At 29.4% G+C, this 19,575-nt stretch overlaps 1 protein-coding gene across 1 annotated transcript in view; it reads right to left on the minus strand.

The window, feature by feature from the left end:
• LOC129911219 (gamma-aminobutyric acid receptor subunit alpha-2) overlaps positions 1-18,023 on the minus strand; it is a 45,598-nt gene extending 27,575 nt beyond the window's left edge. Inside the window, exon 1 of the mRNA XM_055988939.1 lies at positions 17,603-18,023. Within this exon, the coding sequence (XP_055844914.1) occupies positions 17,603-17,637 (35 nt within the window). The 5' untranslated portion in view covers positions 17,638-18,023. The remainder of the gene's footprint in view (positions 1-17,602) is intronic.
• Between the last annotated feature and the right edge of the window lie 1,552 nt (positions 18,024-19,575).

The following is a 19,575-nucleotide window of genomic DNA, read 5'->3' on the forward strand; positions in this document are numbered from 1 at the left end:
ACAAAAAGCTAGAATAAAAAAAGCAAACAAAAAAATCAATCTTTTTTAACTTCTAACACCATTAAATCCATTTTTACTTGCTCTATAGGCTAGGTGACCATATTTCTAGAAGCGAAACCCGGGACAGATAAAAAATTCGTTGGATCATTTTGAAAATATTGATTTTTCACAACAAAAAAAAAAATAAAAATTTTATTTTTTTAAAATGAGTTTTTATTTATTTATTTATTCAACTACAGACTACGTGTCTAAGTTGTTAAAATAGTAACAATAGTTATTTTAAAAAATTTAAGAAATCATAATTAACAATTCAATAGTTTCGTCTTTAAAATATTTTTTGATAAATTAAAATCTATGTTTTGATAATATTGATTAAAGTCCATGCACATAATATTAACAGGCTCATGAATTCCATAGTTAACTCTGGATGAAGCCGTATAAAAAAATGAAGGGTTGCGAGTAAGTCTTGGGCGAGTGTTGATGTTCAGCATGCTGAGGATAGAAGGTGAATTGATTGATCCGGATATAAGTTGGTAGACAAAAAGAACATTGGTGACTTCTCTCCGTTTCTTAAGTGTCGACAGTCCAAGAAGCTTTAAGCGATTTTCATAAGCCGGAAGATTTAGATTCGGGTCCCAAGGGAGATGTCGAAGAGCAAATAGTAAAAAGCGTTTTTGAACACTTTCAATTTTATTTATGGCTACGTCGTAGCTAGGACACCATATACAGCTACAATATTCAACGATGGGACGGACGAGAGCACAATACAAAACCTTTAGAATATGAGGATCATTGAATTCTTTTGAGAACCTCATTATAAAACCGAGGCGACTCCTTGCCTTGCTTGTGATGATGTCAATATGAGGGTTGAACGACAGCTTTGTATCAAATAAGACACCTAAGTCATTGAAATGTTCAACTCTTTCGATCATGTATTCTTCAACAAAGTAGTAAGATAAATAGGGGTTCCTGCTCCTGGAATAGGACATTACTTTGCACTTTTTTTTGTTAAGTTCCATTCCATTTGTATTGCACCATTCAAATATTCTGTCAATGTCGTGTTGTAGAAATAAATAGCCATTTGGGTTCGAATAACCGTAAAAAAGTTTGAAGTCGTCAGCAAATTTGAGAATTTTACAATACGAAATATCCTTAGAAATATCATTGAGAAAAAGGATAAATAAAAGTGGTCCAATGTGGCTACCCTGTGGAACTCCGGATAAGACATCAATTTGCTTAGATATACTTTTCTTAAAGATGACAAACTGTGTTCGTGCTTTTAAATAAGATTTTATCCAGTCAAGAAACCATTCAGGAAAACCGTATTTTGCCAATTTGTTAAATAGTATGGAGTGGCACACTCTATCAAAAGCTTTGCTAAGATCAGCGTAGAAAACATCAGTTTGGAGGCCATTTTGCAGATTGATGTTAACATTGTTAGCAAACTCCAATAGGTTTGTTGAAGTTGACTTCTGCAAGCAGAACCCATGCTGCTCAGGGGAAATTAATCCTTGGCAGTAAAATTGAATATGTTTGCAGACTATTTTCTCAAATAATTTTGGTAAGCATGAGAGTTTCGCAATTCCTCGATAGTTTTCAACGTTATTCTTATTTCCACTCTTATGAAGAGGAACAATAAATGAAGATTTCCACAGCTCAGGAAAAACACCAGTTGACAGTGAACAATTATATATATACGTAATTATAGAACATATATAGGACTTGCTTGCTTTGACAAATATGGACGGAATTTTATCGGGACCGGACAAACAGTTACTTTTTAATTCGTCAATATATTGCACTACTTCCGCTTCAGTCAATCTTATAAAAGGTATATCACAGGTTGGAAAACTTAAATCTATATTATCACAGTAATTAGGATTGCTCGAGGTATATGTCTGTTGGAAGAAATCTGCAAATATGTTACTAATTTCTTTATCACAGCTAGAAATTTTATCTTTATATTGCACGGTTGACGGATATGTTGAACTTTTTCGTTTGGAGTTAACATATTTCCAGAATGATTTCGGATTACCTGATATATTGCACTTAATTTTATAAATATAGGCTTTGTAAGTTGTTTTTAAACTTGTGTTAAATAGCTTGCGATAGTATAAGTAACGGTTATAAAACTGGATGCAACTCGTTCTTTTCCATTTTTTGTGACATGCGTTTTTAAAGTTTCGTAAGCGTCTTAGATCCTTATTTAACCAATTCACTGATGGAGGATTTGTTTTTTTTCTTATAACAGGAACACAAAAATGAATACAATTACTTAAAACAGCATAAAAGTTTTCAACACATGCATTGACATCACTTATACTTAAGACACTTGTCCAGTCAAAATCGATAAAAAATTGTTCTAACTTCACTAAATCGATTTTACTAAAATTAAAGTCATGGTCTAAGTTAGGTTCAGCAATAATATTTGAAGAAATTTGATGATCGATTTGTATATTGCAATTAAGTACGTTGTGGTGAGGTACTTTTGGCAAAAGCCAGTCATTTACACAAACAGTATCACAGGAAACAGGGAAATCAGTAAACACGAGATCAAGAAATCGACGAAATTCGTTTGTTAATCCATTAATTTGAGTTAGACCACATAAGTGTACTGTCTCAACAAAATTTCTTTGAAATATTGGACCATGCTCTAGCACATTATAAGTATATTTCAAATCATCATCCCTTTTCCATTCAAGATTTGTTAAATTGAAGTCCCCAAAGATAAATATATTACTCATAACTGAATTTTCAACAATATCCGATATAGCAGATGAATACAGTTCATAAACAGAAGGCGATGATCCAGACGGGACATAAATATCACAGATGACAAACGAAGAATGACAGTAATTTATCTTTATTGTGACGAGTTCCAAATTTGTATGCTTGTTTGAAAACAACAACTCAGATTTAAGACAACATTTAACAGCAATTAAAACGCCACCTCCATTTTTGAAAACGCTATTAGAAGGGTTTCTGTCTAAACGATATAAGTTATAATCAGGTGGACATATCTCAGCATCATGTACAGATGAATTAAGCCAGGTCTCAGTTATAATGATAATGTCATAAGTTCCATTAATACAATTTAAATAAAAGTTTTTTAGTTTTGATTTCATTCCTCCAGCGTTCTGATAGTAAATATTTAGTTTTTTGACTGAACCATGGATGGGTTATTATCAAAAACTGGGAATCTACCAACGTTTTCTTTTCTAGGGTTGTTCTTGAATTCATGAGCAATTGTAAATTTTGGCCAGAAATCAGGAGACAACATAAGGTTAATAGTAGGATCAGGAGCAAATAATTTAAACGATGAAATACGACGTTCATACGAAAACTGCATTTTGTAACACTTCAAAGACAAATCAGGCACAGAAAGTTTCTTTTTTACATAGTTAACAACCATTTCACAAGTAGTATTTGGGTGAAGACGTGATATAAAGATAGACTTCTCAGGTGGTACAACAACTAACCCGTCCGAAACACCCTCATCCATTTCGGAAGCTATTGGGCCGACGCACACAGGTCAATTTTCCCAAAAACATGGCCAAAATTATTTTTTGTTTTTATTCAATTTATTATTGCATGATTATATCAAAATAAGATAATTTCCATAAAATTCACCATTTTTAAGTAAATTTACACGAAAATTCACAAAAAAGAAGCAAAAAATGAAAAAAGTCGTTTTTTTTTACGCCATAGGGTTTCTTTCATTTGACATTTAATAATACAATATTTATACATTCAATAGATTGAAAAAAACAGTTGAACAGTCGTTATTATAAATAAGTAAATAATGCAGGCATAGATAACAACTATATACATAAATAAACATGAGTGTGAGTTTGTATGTGTGTACATCATTCAATGACTTGTGAGTTGTGAAACTGTAACTATAAGTCTGCTTGCTCGATCTCTGGTTCTATTAGAAACTGAAGTATTTCAGAGGGAAACGCATTTTTTGTTTTAGGATTTAGTTTTCTCAAACCACTCATTAATGGGTCAGAAGACACCAAGAGATTATAAAACACATCTTCCATATTTTGCTGCCTCGAAAATTTTCTTGGGAAACTTTCTCGAAACGCTTTATATCTTTGTTTCTTGATTCTTGGGCTTCTTCGCCGAGCTGTCCAATGAATGAATAAATTTTATGGTTATTATGAAACTAAGTTAATTTTCCTTCAACAACTATTGAAAGTGCTTCTTCTGATGTATATGGAATAATTTTCTGGTCAATTTTCTTCAAAGCTTTTGATATTTTTCAGCACGTGAAGGAGTTGAAAATATTATATTTTTCATTACATTTGATGAACAAGTTTCCCTTTTTCTCGCAGTTGCATGGCGCAGCATAGCTTAATTCTTCGGCATTATAGTTAGAACGTAAATCTTCTGTTTTACGTCTCTTTGACCGTTCGCTTAGGTCTGAAAAATCCATTCGAGGCCGTCCAACAAAGCCATGAGCTCAGCATGGAAACGATATTTCATATTGCAACCAATTTATATTTTGTTTTAAGAAGGTGTTGTTATTTCTGGAGGCACTCAGCCATCTTCTTCTATGTTCATATATGCAAAATCAAAATCCGTTAAATTTTTCTCTATTTGCTCCGAAATTTCAATATTTCAACCTTTGGTACCAAAAAAATTAATTTTTTCTGTAATGTCACGTGACGAACAGCTTTTTAAAAATTCAGAAAGCTTATTTCTTGAAAGAAAAATGAAAGTTAATTACGATCCTGTGTCAAAAAAGAAAAATCTAATTAAAACAAAAAAAAAAAATCACCGTCCCCAACACCTTTTGAAGCCAATATTATAAAAAGTCGCAAAAAACCGCAATGTTTTAGGATTGTTTCCCATAAAGGAAACATTTAACTATTTTTCAACACTATTTTCAGTACAGAAAAACGCAAATCAACTTAACTTTTTCATTATCAAAGAAAAAAAATTTGTTTGTTTTTACTGCTCAAACACATTATCTTAAGAAGCTTTAAAATTTACTTTAGACTTAAAATTTTGCATTATCTTTGTCATTATCTTTTTTTAACATACCACTAGCAACAGAATCCATGTTAATTATTTTTAAAATCGCCAAAAAAAATTAAATAAAAAATAAAGCAAACTACTTCTTATAAGAAACCAACCTTGCTACTGCACTCGTTAATTAAAATGTTCTACTTTGAAAGCGTCTACTGATTAAACAGTTACAATTTGCATCGCATGATCAATCAGGTTCTAAGCTTATGTTATTTGTAAACAACTTGGCATTAAAAAAAAACAACAAATCGCAAATTTTTTTTTTGTAGTTTTGGCCATGAATTTGGGAAAATTTACCTGTGTGCGACGGTTTGCGAGCTAGCAGTTTTATCACCCAAAAAAGATCTTTTTTGCGACACGGTAGGAGAATAAGGGATTTCTTCAATTATTGGTGTTGAGTAAGTTATCTGCGAAGGAGCTACGAGAGATAGTCTCGACCCTGTTGGAACGCAGATAACGTTATTTTCTGTCTTCTTACGTTTTGGCGATAAATCCTTGTCTTCGAAATTCATGTCGTTGAAGAGCAATTCATAATCAGACAACTTTTTTTGTATTTTTTTCAAATCATTTGTAATATCATTAAATGTTTTTTTAGATTTTTTAAGGACTTGAAACAAATCAGTAGTTTTTTTGCAGTTGCAGTTCTTACAGAACCAGCGTAAACCATTACCAATTTTAAGAAGACCTTCAATTATTTTGACATTAAGACCAGCACATTTCATATGGGCAAATCCATCACATAACCAACACAAACACATTCTTTCTCCATCGCCAATAATTTCTTTACAGATAATGCAATTCATTTTAGTAGACGTTATAATTCAAATTTAAATAAATAATAATCTAAAACTATGCAATTGATATCGGCGTGTTTGAGTTTATGCAATACTAATTTTTAAAATTTAGTTTGCCTAAAAGTATGCAATAAGAAATTTACAAAATAAAGAAATCACTCAAGATAAACGTAAATATTAAAACAAAAACAAAGAAGTTTGGAGAGTAAAGTAAAAATGACTCACAGAAAACAAAGAATTACGATTAATTTTCTGGAACAACACAATGTGAAAATCACAATTTAACACCAAAATATGAATAGTTAAGCAGAAATTGTGTTTTAAAACAAAAATACCACTTTAAAATTTCACTTTTAATGTTTTATTTATTTTTTTCACTTGATAAAAACCAGGAAATACAGATAAAAACACTATAACGATTACTAACACACAGCTTAAGCTGAAAGAGCAGCGATGTTATGTTAATTTCCTTATTTTGATACGAAGATTTCTTAAACGATTTAATGAAAGCATTTTCATTGAAATCATTTAAGCCGTTTCCGAAATCAAGAAAGCGGATTTATAATAGGTACCTACTGTTAATAACTTCTAAAAGAATATTTTTACAATGAAAAAAATTTTTCCTGATATAGATTTTCAACTCGACAAATACAAGCTGGAACTAAACAAAATGACAAAAAAATTTTAAAACTAAAGCCTAGTCTTGAAGTGAAACGAAAATTTTCATATAAAACCAGCACGACGAAATACGAAAATATAGTTTTTCGATGCACATTTACGCAGCTTAACCACCGAAATTCTTTACTGTGCTAGAATATTTGGAGAGTTTTCAATCGTTTTTCACTGCCATTTAACTGTCCAAGTAATTTTTCTTACTCTAAAAGAGTTTTTTGACTTTGTAGACTTATTAGAAAAACTTTTATTTAAATCAACCAAAGACTGTTTTTTCTTGTTTTCCGTACAAAGTTTTTAAAATTTTGAATAAACAATCATTTTTATCAAAAAGAAAAACCGACTTCCATGGATCGAAACTAGGTTTTATCGTTTTCTCATAGATTCTATAGCCAGAACTGGACCACGCTGCAAGCACCTCCTCCTTTTTGGAAGTCGGTAAAATAAATCAGAAAATGTGGAAATACGGGACAATCACGGGACAAATTCCAAAATACGGGACACTTATACGTCCCGGGTTTCTTACTTAAAAACCCGGGACAAGCTGTTGAAATACGGGACAGTCCCGGGTAAACCGGGACGGATGGTCACCGTATCTATAGGGCAAGTATTGGTTTCGTGTAGAAAAAAAAAATCGAGGTTTTAATCAAAACCAACATTACGATGATGGAGAAGATCAAAAAAGTGGTTTTCGTCATGCCGTCCGTCGGTCTGTGCGTGTGTGCGTCTGTGCGTCTGTGCGTCCATCTGTACATCGAGCTAGGACCTAAACGGGTGGATGGATTTGCTTGAAACTTGGTACAGATGATTTTTACGTAATTCCCTAGGTCCGTTTTTTTTATTTTTTTAATATCTCTAATTTAACGCATATCTCCCATATAACGTTTTCGAGATATTTCAAATTTCTCGAAAACGGCTCTAATGATTTCGTTTAAATTTGGTGTGCGCAGTACACAGAGAAAAATATGACCCGCTAAAAACTAACAGATTGCCATATTGTTTTACCGTCCATACATTTCATAAGAAAATCTTATTAAAATCAACGATTAATAAGGTTTTTTTAAGGAGATTTCTTATTATTTTTATAGAGAAAATCTTATTAAAATTTGACTGAAAAGTTGATTTTTTTTGCAACTTAACACTAGAACAAAAATCGCGATCAATATTTTCATGGCAGGTTGGTTCAGGTGGTAAGGTGGGCGACTAATGATTCGAAGTCTCCAGTTCGATTCCCAGCCTGGTCATCGTTTTTTTTATTTTTTTGCAGATTTTAAAACAATAAGGAAAACCCGATTGTTTTAATAAGGTTTCCTTCTTGGATGAAAACCATAGAGAAATCTTATTGTTTTTGTTCTATTTTATGTGGTCTATTTTTCTCTGTGTACTCTTATTGATTCCAACAAAACTGCGTTTTTAGTTTTTCTCAAAAAATGCCAAGAGCGGAAATATGGCGTTGCCGTTTTTCAAAAATTGACATGTTTTTTAAGTCCATATATTTCATCAAAGCATAAGTCAATTTTTTCAAAATTTAAAGACATCATAGGTATTGAAGTGTAAAATGTAAAAAAAATTTAAAAAAAAGTTTTTCAAAAAATTTTTAAAAAATTGAATTTTTTTAACTTTCGATTTTTTTTTTTGTTTTTATTTTTTTTTCTTCACAAAATCTTAAATTTCCAATAGATATTTAAGATAAAGATGCTTTGAACTACAAGAGCAAGTACGTGCGACCCAGTCGTGCATTTTATTTATAAAACAACCTATAATCAATTTTATATCATCTTAAAGCTTATAATTTCACCTTTTATATGACGCTTTTACCAATTTTTTCAAAACGTTTTAAGCCTTACAATAAATTTATAACTTTGAATTTATCTATCGATTAAAAAAAAATCAACTTTCTACAACGTCGCCGTATAAAAAATAGCCATTTTTTTGCAATTCGGTTTTACCCCTATTTACCCTTTTTAATGATTGAATTTTTCAAAGTCCTTTATTTGTATTCACCTTTTATTACCTTTCAAATAAGCTATAGATAATTTTTGTAGTATATTTTTAATTTTTAATTGAAATTTATGCTAAACATTTCCAGTGAAAAGGGAGAAAATGGCGTCACTTTTTCGCAGATGTTGCCATGGTTCATCAATTTATAGGACGTTATCACGTCAAAACAAACATGCTTGTAAAGAATCCGTCATTTCAAAAAACACTTCCCAAAAATTTTTTTTATAAATATGTAGGTTCGGTATCCAAGTCAAGGATTATATTAAATCTACCTTATTTTAATCCGCCGCTCTGGCTTCGTTTTTTATTTATTTATTTTACGCGTTTCGGCAATCGAATTGCCATCATCAGAAAATTTAAATTTTCGCCATGTCACCTTATCGCCATGTTGCCTTGTTGCCATATCACCTTGTCGCCTTGTCGCCATGTCGCCATGACGCCTTGTCATGGATTTTTAAAACAATTAATTTTTTTTTTTTTCAAAAATCAAATTTTCGAAAACGGGACATTTATTTTTTTTTTGAAATATGGGAAAAATAAGCCACTTCCTTCGCCTCCCAAACATTTTTATTTTTGTTTTGACACGCTCTAATTTTTGGCACACCTCTTGCAAATCAACATGTAGGTATAAAGAGTTTTAACCTAGGTCTGTGGTTTTAATATCTCACATTAAAATTTGAAGCTATTCAATAAATATGAATAAAGATATCAATGAAGGATCATACAAAATCAATTGGTTGGATATAGAAATTTTATATAAACTGCGTTTTAGTTTTGTATACAAAAAAAAAATGGTACGCATACACCACCGTGACCCATTTTTAAATAATAGGTTCCGGTTAACTCAGAAAACTTTGTTTCTTATAAATTAACATAAATAAAGTTTATTATATTTTTTATTATATTAAATAAGATTTACTCCCAACTTTCGTATGAATTTTCTTATAAACATAAATTAACCCTCAAAGAACGGAATTTCGTCAAATTTAAGTTTTATAAAGAAGTTTTGACACACATTATGCTGATTGAATAAATACCCTGCAGGTTCTTTTGAAAATATTCTCTTAAAATTAACTTTGTTTATTGCATTGCCAATTTAGTTTATCTTTTCCATTCGAAAAACATTTCAAAGTTTCATCTTAAACTTTGAATTTCAGTAAGTCGCATTGTTTATATTATGAAAAGTGTATCTTTTTCTTGTCAATGAGAAAAAAAAAATACTAGAAGATATAAATCAAACACAAAAGAATACAAAAGCATTTTTGAAGTGTCCTCTTTAGTATTAAGTGCTTGTATGCACAAATAAAAAAAAAATCGATTAAAAAACAGGACAAATTTTACACTTTTTTTTAAATTTAATTAACAAGACTTAACACAGAAAAAATCACCAACAACAAAATCAGGATTTTCTTTTATACAAAGTAGCAGGACATACAGCAATTCCAGTAGATAATTGAGTTTTGGTACATCTTCCTTTGAAAACTTAAATTTTTCGATTAAAAAAAGAAGACTGCACTGCCTCAAAGGGATTTGCCTCTGGTTGGTGTCAGTTTGGTTTTTATTTTTTGTTTGTTAAATTTAAATCAATTCACAGTTGAGCTTTTCGAACTCCCAACATTTACTTGAACAAAAGGGCTTTGAACCTCTGAATACACTATATACTTTTACACTTTGAATCGACCTTCACCCTTATATTCATTTTTGTTTTGTTTACAATTCGCACATCATCATTTACAATATCATTGTCCTTCGCATATCCTTATCAGCGAAATGTGTTGTTCTTGCCATTTTGTAAGCTAAGAGCATGAATTATGCTTAGAAGTATAGTTTTTTCTAGATCACAATGACAGTGGGGAATTAAATCCTACAACGAAATCCACGAATAATAGAATAAGCGATTAAAATGTTGTTTTGTTTTTTTTTAATAGTTTCTTACATTTCTCATTGTTTTTTTTTTTTCTCTTTTTTTCTTTTAATATGTTTTCAAAATACCAATGTCATCTTGTACTTGAAGTGACACTGACTAAGTCTTTTTAACAAAGAAATTACTCCAATGAGAATTCACTGCTAAATGTTGGTTTGGTTTTGTATTTCTGCGAAAGTAATGTATTAAGTTGCAGCAGTCTATTATGATATCCGTGACAGTGGCGTAGATAAGAAAAATTTCAATTGATGAATCTTTAATTTTTTTACAAATGTACAAATGTATTTGTATTCGATTTTTTATTTCTTCAACTACAGTAGTAGTTTTAATTGTAATTGTATTAATTGTTATTTGTTAATATTACATATTTTCATGATTGCCCAGAGAAATATCATTACAAAAATTAAATTGAACTGCATATTACTCCGCTTATCAGTGTTTTTTTACAAAATTAAAAATAAATATTACGCATACGCCATAGTGACCCAATTCAATATTAGTATTCATGAAGAGGTGTACTTTTTCATTATTTTCTTTTGATGTACCAGATTGAGATATGAAACAGTTGCCCAGATACCAAAAATAACATATTAACATTTCGTCGATTAAAAAGAAATTTAAGTCGAAAAAGTTAACACCAACAAAATGTAAAAAATTACTGCAAAATCTTTCCCAAAGTGTCATGTTGTGTAGTCGTTAAGAAAAAAATATACTGTCAACTCGATGACGTGTACAATGACAGTCACTCTGACACACAGTTTCGAGTTGACAGCGCGTTGACAGAGTAAGACAATGGATTTGGTGAGTTCAGGAAGTCAATGCGTTGATCGTGTTACTATACCTTGTAGTTCTATATTTGTAAATATTGAGTTCAAACTTATATTAGAATAAGAAAAACAAAATGCGGTTTGGTAAAGTTTTGCACGAACTAGACTTAATTTTATAGAGAATAAAATATTGCGTATACACCACAGTGACCCATCTCAATAATTGGTTGTTTTTAAGAATGTTTTTTTTTTTTTAACTTTTTTTTTGATGTTTATGATAAAGATACCACACTAAAAAAATACAACAACAAAATCTTATTCTAAAAGCTAATGGAGGAGTAAATAATTGGAGCATCAGGGTTTAACTACCACTCCCTACTAACAATTTTGCTTCTATAATGCTTTACAAAACGACGGTTAAACTGCAAAACCTCGTAAGTCGTTTTTGACTCTTTGTTTAAAAATCGAAAAAAACCTTAAAACAATTAAAAAAATGAAGAAAATAAAAAATTTGTTTATTTAATAACTCAAATCAACTATTTTTTTAGTTATTTAATTTTTTTAAAATTTTTTAAGAGGTTTTTTTCGGTTTCTAAACAAAGAGACAAAAACGACTTACGAGGTTTTGCAGTTTAACCGTCGAAAAGCAACAATTGCATCTGCAAAGCATTATAGAACCAAAATTGTTTGTCGGGCTGTATCAGCTGTATCCATGTAACAGGGTCCCCGGGATATAGGGCCCCAAACATACAGAGCACTAAATTCTATAAAACTCAAATAAAACTAGAATTTCAAAAATGATATGATTATAATTTTTTCTACAATGTAGTCTATGGGAGAGTTTTAATATCCGACTTTTTTTGGGTCGATTTACTTCGACAAAAGTTTAATTTTCTCAAAAAAAAGGCCCAAACAAATATGAGAAAATTCATGTTTGTTTTTAAGCAAAAAATTAAGAAAAAAAAAATGTTTGGATTACAAAAAAAAAAAACTTTTTTGAAAAATTAGGTTTTTGAAAATGGGATAATACATAATTTGATTTTGAAATTATGGTTGAATTCCTATTAATTAATATTAATTACTACAAAATGGCAAACCAAAATTATAATTATTTTGTTTCAAAAATTTTTTTTATAAAATTTTTGTTTTTTTAAATACAACTCAAACGATTTTGAAGTTTTCTTTTTAAAAATGCATCTTAAAAATTAGTCAAAGTACAAATTTTTTTAGAGCTAAAATTCATTTAAAATGCTGCTTTTTTCTTTGGAAAAACGAATTTTGTTTTGTTTCTTTTTTTTTCAATTACTAACTCTGTACATAAAATGTTAAAAATTTAATTAACTCAACTCTGAGAGCAAGTTCATGTGACCCAGTCGTACATTTTATCTAAATTAGCTCAAAAATGCGAATATTCCGTATGTTTTTGTGACCAAGCAAAAGTCCAAGCAAGAGGGCCCCCAAAAAAAATTTGGATAGAGGGCCCCCAAAGGGCTTGAGAGCATATATATAATGATAGTGCAGTCCAAAATATCCCGGTGAGAAAGAACCATAAAAGTCACCGAAAATTTTATGAAAATATTAATGGCCTGACATCATACCAGACATACAATGTCATACGATTATCACAACTTATTAAACAAACAAGTGATTTGTTTTAAAATTTTAAAAAAATTTAAAAAGTATAATTGTTACTTTCGCCAAACGGTTCATTATTGTGTGTTTCTCAACTCAAGCTTAGTGTTGAATTTATCTTTCATAAGCAACTAAATTTAAGTGACGTTTTAGATAATAAACTATCCAAACAAAATCAACCAACCACAGTTGAAAAATTTAGTAAAAAAGCAATAAACATTGATACCAAGTTCACTAGATTTATTGATGCTCCATTAAAAAACCTCGTATTTGTATTTTTTAAATAATAAAATATTACAAATTCTAGGATAGATATTATTTTTATTTCTAAATATCCTGGCATTTACTCGTATATCGTTGATAACGATATGAAGATAAAAAAAAAATACTACATCCTGTTCAATGTTGAACATAATAAACTGATAAAAGCTTTAAGGTTAAAAATGTGTATATTTCACCGTGTGGTCTTTTGTCCGAGTTCATGTTGTCATTTTAACCCTACCAAATATACCTACTGTGGGCAGATTTATTAACTTTTGGACTGTTTTTAATGTAAACATCTCTCTTTTTTTATGTGAACCAACGATTTTTGTTTAAATATTTCGAAATAAATTGCCATCATTAATTGGGTTGACTTCATTCTTAAATTATGTTCATCACGCTGTGATGGATTGTGTTTTCATTTTTTTCAGTTCACGTTTTTTTTATTGTTCGTTGAACTTGATTTCAAATTTAAAATTAATTCCATTCATTTGTCCTTTAAAAATATTGTGTTTTGTTATTCATTTTAATTTTTGATCCGATTAACCGAAAGAAAGAAACTGATTTTTTCATATTTAAGATTTGTACTTGCTTTTTGGAACTGGTATTGATTTTATGTAACAAAAATGGAGATCAAAGCAAATAAACTACCATTACGATGATAGAGAAGTTCAACAAATGTTATTTTCGACATACGTGTATTTTTCAAGTTTGGTACTGACGATTGATTCCACATAACAGTTTTGAGTTTAGCTTTTTTAAATAAAATAACGTGAAATATTAATTTTCAAAATCAAAATTTTGAAAAAAAAAATTTGGAAAAAAAAATTTCAAACTACATATTTTTTTCAAAATTGTATGTAGTTCAGTTTTTAAAATTCGATGCTCTTATTTGTTTTAAAACAAAAATAGAAAACTAAATCCAAAAATATCTTTTCATTTTCGAGAAATCAACAAAAAACCAAAACTATTTTTTTCTAAGAAACCTCTTTATTTTTTTTGTTTCTACGCATTCGTAATACAGTAGATAACAATCAAACATAACATTACTATGATAGAGAATGCAAACAAAAAGTGGGTCCTGCAACTCCGTCTGTCTGTTTTTGGAGACTCTAGAGAGGAAGTTTAATTTTCACGAAAACACAATTTTGAGATAACGGTAAAATAAAATTTTAGAATTCAACAGGTTATAACTTTTGACCAAGAGCAGATAGAAATTTTATTAAACTTTTATGAGCATCCTGATACAATTACGCTTCATTTGGTATATCACACATAACGGTAGACTAACTACAAGCTACACAATGTTAAATCAAGAAACTTGCGAAAAACCTCAAAACACCAGTGGAGATCTGTTGCCCCCCAAACAGCCGCCAGTGTGGGAAGTACCGTCATCTCAGTCTGGAAAGTCGACATGGTTGACTTTAAAAAATTTAACTTCTGTTGTAGGCATCTTTGAAATGAGATTGATACGTCATATGAAAGGTGAAATAATAAGCTTTCACAGGGTTTATATTTTTTATAGGTTGTCAAACAAACAAAATTGATTCCATAGCCTGACAACATAAAAATAAATAAATGTTTTTTTTTTGCTTTTTTTGTAATGAAATTTGATCGAGTTCAAAAAATTCTAGCTCTTTTTGTAGATGTCTCATAGACCTGATCGATATATATATATTTTGAGCTTTCAGATGGTATAAAATTTTGTATAGCTTGTTAGGGAAAAAAATTGAATTAATGACGTGAGAAGATAAAAATTCATGTTTTTTTTGGCTTTTTTTGATGAAAATGATTGTTTTCAATAAATTATTTTTATACTTTTTGCTCATTGTAAGAATTTAAAAATGGTTTTATTCTTAAGAAGAAATATTTGGCTTTTAAATTGCATAATTTTTTTTGTAAGCTTTTAAAATAAAAAAATTAATATAATGAGAAAATAAAAACGGTATTTTTTTTTAGCTTTTTCTTGTAAATTATGATTGTTTGAAATAAGTAAACGCGTTCAATTGACTCATTTTAAACAAAAGCACGCAACCTGTTTTCTGAAGACGTTATCACGTAAAATCATCGTCTGTAAACCGGCTTTACAGACAACCTCTTTAAAAAAAAAAAAAATATTTATAAAAAATTATTTTTTTTGTATAGTTCGTTTAAGACACTATTTTTTTTTTCCTTTGAGGAACGAATTTTATAAAAAGTTTTAAAAATATAAGCAACTTGAATTCTAAGAGTAAATGCTACCAAATCGTTCAGTTTTTTTTTTTTTTTCTTTATTTCAATTTTGGAGTTCAAAAAGGTTAAATGAGTAGGTTTTTTTAACCATAAACACAAATTTTATATTTTTTTTTTTTCAAAAGGCTAAATGTCTTCTTTCAAAATTGTGCGACAACGAATTCAAAAAATTGTTTTTGTCGCTGAATCCCTATTTTGGGGGCATATTGAAAAAAAAAACATTAATTTTTTTATATGTAACAGATCCTACAAAACGTTCTAGTTTCCGAGAAAGATATATTTATTTTTTTTTTTTGTTTAAGGATTTTGTAGATGTAGGTTAAGAACGAATTAAGTGTACAAAACTCACAGATAGAATTCAAAGCCATATTTGGTGAGTTTTTATATTTGTGATGATTCGTAACAACGCAACCTGAGGATATTATATCCGGTACTTATGTCGTAAAACTTAAAGAATAAATCTTTTATGTATATTTTTTATATTTATACGATAAATTTTCATTCAAATGCATTGTATCGAAAATCACTAAAATCGAAAATTGATACACTAGAATTTAGTTTGTTCCTTTAATTTTTTGAGCTTGTTTATTTCTCCAATCTAGTACTTTCACTTTACTATAACTTTAGTTGTATGGTCGTACAAAACTGTACAAAACTTATACAAATTTCAAGTTTTTTTTAAAATTTTGCTTTTTGCAGCGCTGGGGACATTATCTACATTAGGAACCATTTTGAAAATGATCTTGTCTTTGCTGATATGAATACAACTGGTGGCTTTAAAACACTGAGTTTTTTTATACAAAATTTATAATTTAACAAATGAAAAATACAATAAGCTTATACTTTGCTTTTGCACTAACAGAAAACACGGACAATTTGAGGCAATTCATTAAAAATGCCGGATTGACTCCTAAAAGCCTAAAGTTGGAAATTAAATTCTTTCAAAAAATTCCAGTTAGAATATCAAAAAAAAAAAATTATCTTCATGCTCGGGGAAGACAATTTTGGGATCTTTTTTACGAGATAATACCGTATTTAACTTATAAAAACAAAACTTCAAAGAATTGAAAATGGCAAAAAAAAAAAAGATTTGGTCTGAAACTAAGTTTTACAAATATTCTATAGCTAATTTTTAATTTTACAGTCAATAAACTTTTCATTTAAAAAAATACTAATATTTTTGTATGGAAGTATTTGAAAGAATTTGCATATTTTTCGCAATTTTTTTTTATTAAAAAATAACGGTGTATAGAAAAGTTTGAAGTTACCAATGTACATAATTCCGTTTATTTTCTTAATCATAAAATGGATTTGTTTTGTGATAAACCACAATGAATGTTCGATCATACTAAGTTGCAACAAGTCTTACTTTAACAAAATTAATCATATAAATATTTTTAAATTGACAAAAAGTAAGAAAAATTTGTATTACTTAACAATAAAAAAAAAACAATAAACTGTATACAAATTCAATCCTTTTCTGATTAATAAACATACTATTTTTTTGGTTTTGCAACATGTTTGATCGCCTGGAAAATTCTGTCAAACTTGTTGAAAGAAAGTTTTTCAAAAACACATGCCAAAATGGCAATTGCTTATTATTGAAAAAAAAAAGTATTACAAAATTTACTAATTTTATTAATATTTGTTATAGTTTTTTTTTACAAAAACTTGCTACCATTTCAATTTTAAATATTCTTTTTAACACAACAAGTTTGGTTTATTTATGAAAAATTCACTCGACAATTTCAAAATTTGTTCTTATGAACAATTAATGAATTTGAATATTTTCGTCTATAAAATCATGAAGATACTCATTTCCTCCAATTCAACATGACAACAATCCAAACAACTTTTTATCACTTCATAAATTCAATTTAAAGTTGAGATTGAGTCATTAAAAGATAACCCCTTTCTTAAACTGCAAACATACTATTAAAAGCTGCACTTAACTCAAATGTTATTACTTCTTCCAATAAATCACTCAGGGGACATCTTAGCACTTTGTCATGAATCTGCATACGTTGTTTACATACACAACACACATAATATTTTACAACCAACATCTATTTGTCACATACGAATAAACAGAATTTTTATTTATTTTTTTTTTTTTTTTTAATTTCCTCAAGTAAGTTTTTAAGCTTTCAAAACGCATGATTATCCTTTGGGGGTTTTGAAAAATGTTCCTAGGTAAGTCCATTTGTCATTGTGTCAAAATGCGTTAAAGATTATTTTTTCAAAATTTAAATTTAAAAGAAAAATGTATGCAATTAGCTTACCACCAGTAACAGGATGTTTTAAAAAAAACTAACATTATTTCGTTGTTTCAGACCCTTAGCACTTTTAAAAAAAATACATTTATATATAATTATGGTATTTTTTTTACTTCAAGAGACCCTCTTAAGGATCTTGAAGGATATAATAACTAATTCCTTTTTTTTTTTTGTAATGATTTTCAACTTTCACCACTTTCCTTTTCACACCCAAGTTTTCACTAAAAACTTTAAATTTCAAAAACCCTTACACACGAAAACGGCCGTAAAATAGTTGCGATATAATTATCTCATGACAATTTTGCTTTATTTGAAACTCGCGCTTTATAAGTTGTGTTCGAAAGGACGACAACGACGAAAATCCTTAATCAGTGTTCAGCTGTTACAGCGGCAACGGTCCAAAATGCAACTGATGGAGCACGTTGGATTTTCATACACAAAAGCATGCACTGGCTAAAATAATCCACGAGGATTTTCATCGTGTCTGGTTTAAGGATATAAGTATAAAAATCGAAAAGAAATACAACAACAACTTTAACAAAAATAAAAATTCAAAACCAAAGTCGTGTGTCGTGTGGAGGAAAGGAATCAGGACTTGCGCATTTGACAAGTGGAGTAAAAATGGAAAGTACAAATACAAATTAAAGGAGGCAAACTATTTCATTCATTTATTTGAGACGCGATGTGAATGAAATCCAGTGGTGTTATTATGACGGGGGAGGGTTTGGGAGGGATCATTGTCTTGCCTCAACAAAATATTAGGTAGCATGAGATTAAACGTCACCACCAAGCATCACATCTATCGAGTGGTTGTGATCAAGTCTAACAATGCAAATTTAGTGTGAAGCATGAAGAAAAAGAGATTTGATAACACAATCTAAGGGGAGGAGAGTATGACTTGTGACGAGAATTTCGGATTTTTTATTTGTGATAAACTTTTACCATTATTGGGATTATGTTGTACATTCAAAAAAAAAAAAAAAAAATATGCCGAGGTTTTTTTACATTCGTTGCCACACAACAATGTGTTCCTAATAGCCGGGTAGTCGGTGCCTTTTGTCCCGGTTCGGTTACCGGCTGTGTGTAAAATGTGCCTTACAGTCATGTTATTGATGAACTTAAAAAAAAAGGACAATTTTTACACTGAAAAAAAATTGATTTTTAAGGAGTTGGTAATTTGAAAAAAAGGTTTTTGTCATAATTTTTAAACTAAGTGATGCAATTTGTTGGAACTATCAAGGTTAGTCGAGAAAGGTCTAAAAAGTTCTATTCGTGTAGGTACCTGAAAAATAAATCTCCTCACACACTATTTCATATTTTTTGTTACTGTTGAAAAATTTTTGGATAGATTTCACTAAGTACGTAGCTTTTATAGGTGCAAATATTTCAAACCAAAAAATCAATGATTTTTACACTTGAAAAATATTTGTACTTTTTTTTTAGGTAGGTAAAGGTGAAATTGAACTATGTATCTGCGAATAATTATTCTAAGGAATAATCTCAACAAAAATAGTGTGTCGAAACTGTTTTAAAAAACACAAGAAAACAAAAACAATTTTTAATAAAAATGACGTTTAATTTTAATTATTTTTGATTTTGACATTATTTTTTTATGTTATTCTGTAGAACAGATTGAAAAATTCAATGTTGTTATCTGATTGTTTATGAGCCTAATATCTTTATTCGTCAGACAGTTAACTGACTGTTTATTGAAATTGAAAAATCGGGTCTAAGTCAAATAAATTACATTTGAGGTGCAATGTCTACACCAGTAGATATGCTTTTTCTAAATTATAAATTAAAAAAGGTCACTATGGTGTATGCGTACTATTTTTTTTTTTTTTTTTTGAAGTGAAAACTTCTTTAGGGCCGGTTTGTTCACACTCGATTATCTTTTAATCAAGGATTTTTGTATGGAATAATCCTTGATTAAAACATAATCGAATGTGAACAAACTAGCCCTTAGTATCGTAGTGATT

This window comes from Episyrphus balteatus, chromosome 2 (genome assembly GCF_945859705.1).
Source record: "Episyrphus balteatus chromosome 2, idEpiBalt1.1, whole genome shotgun sequence".
NCBI classification, from domain to species: Eukaryota; Metazoa; Arthropoda; class Insecta; order Diptera; family Syrphidae; genus Episyrphus; species Episyrphus balteatus.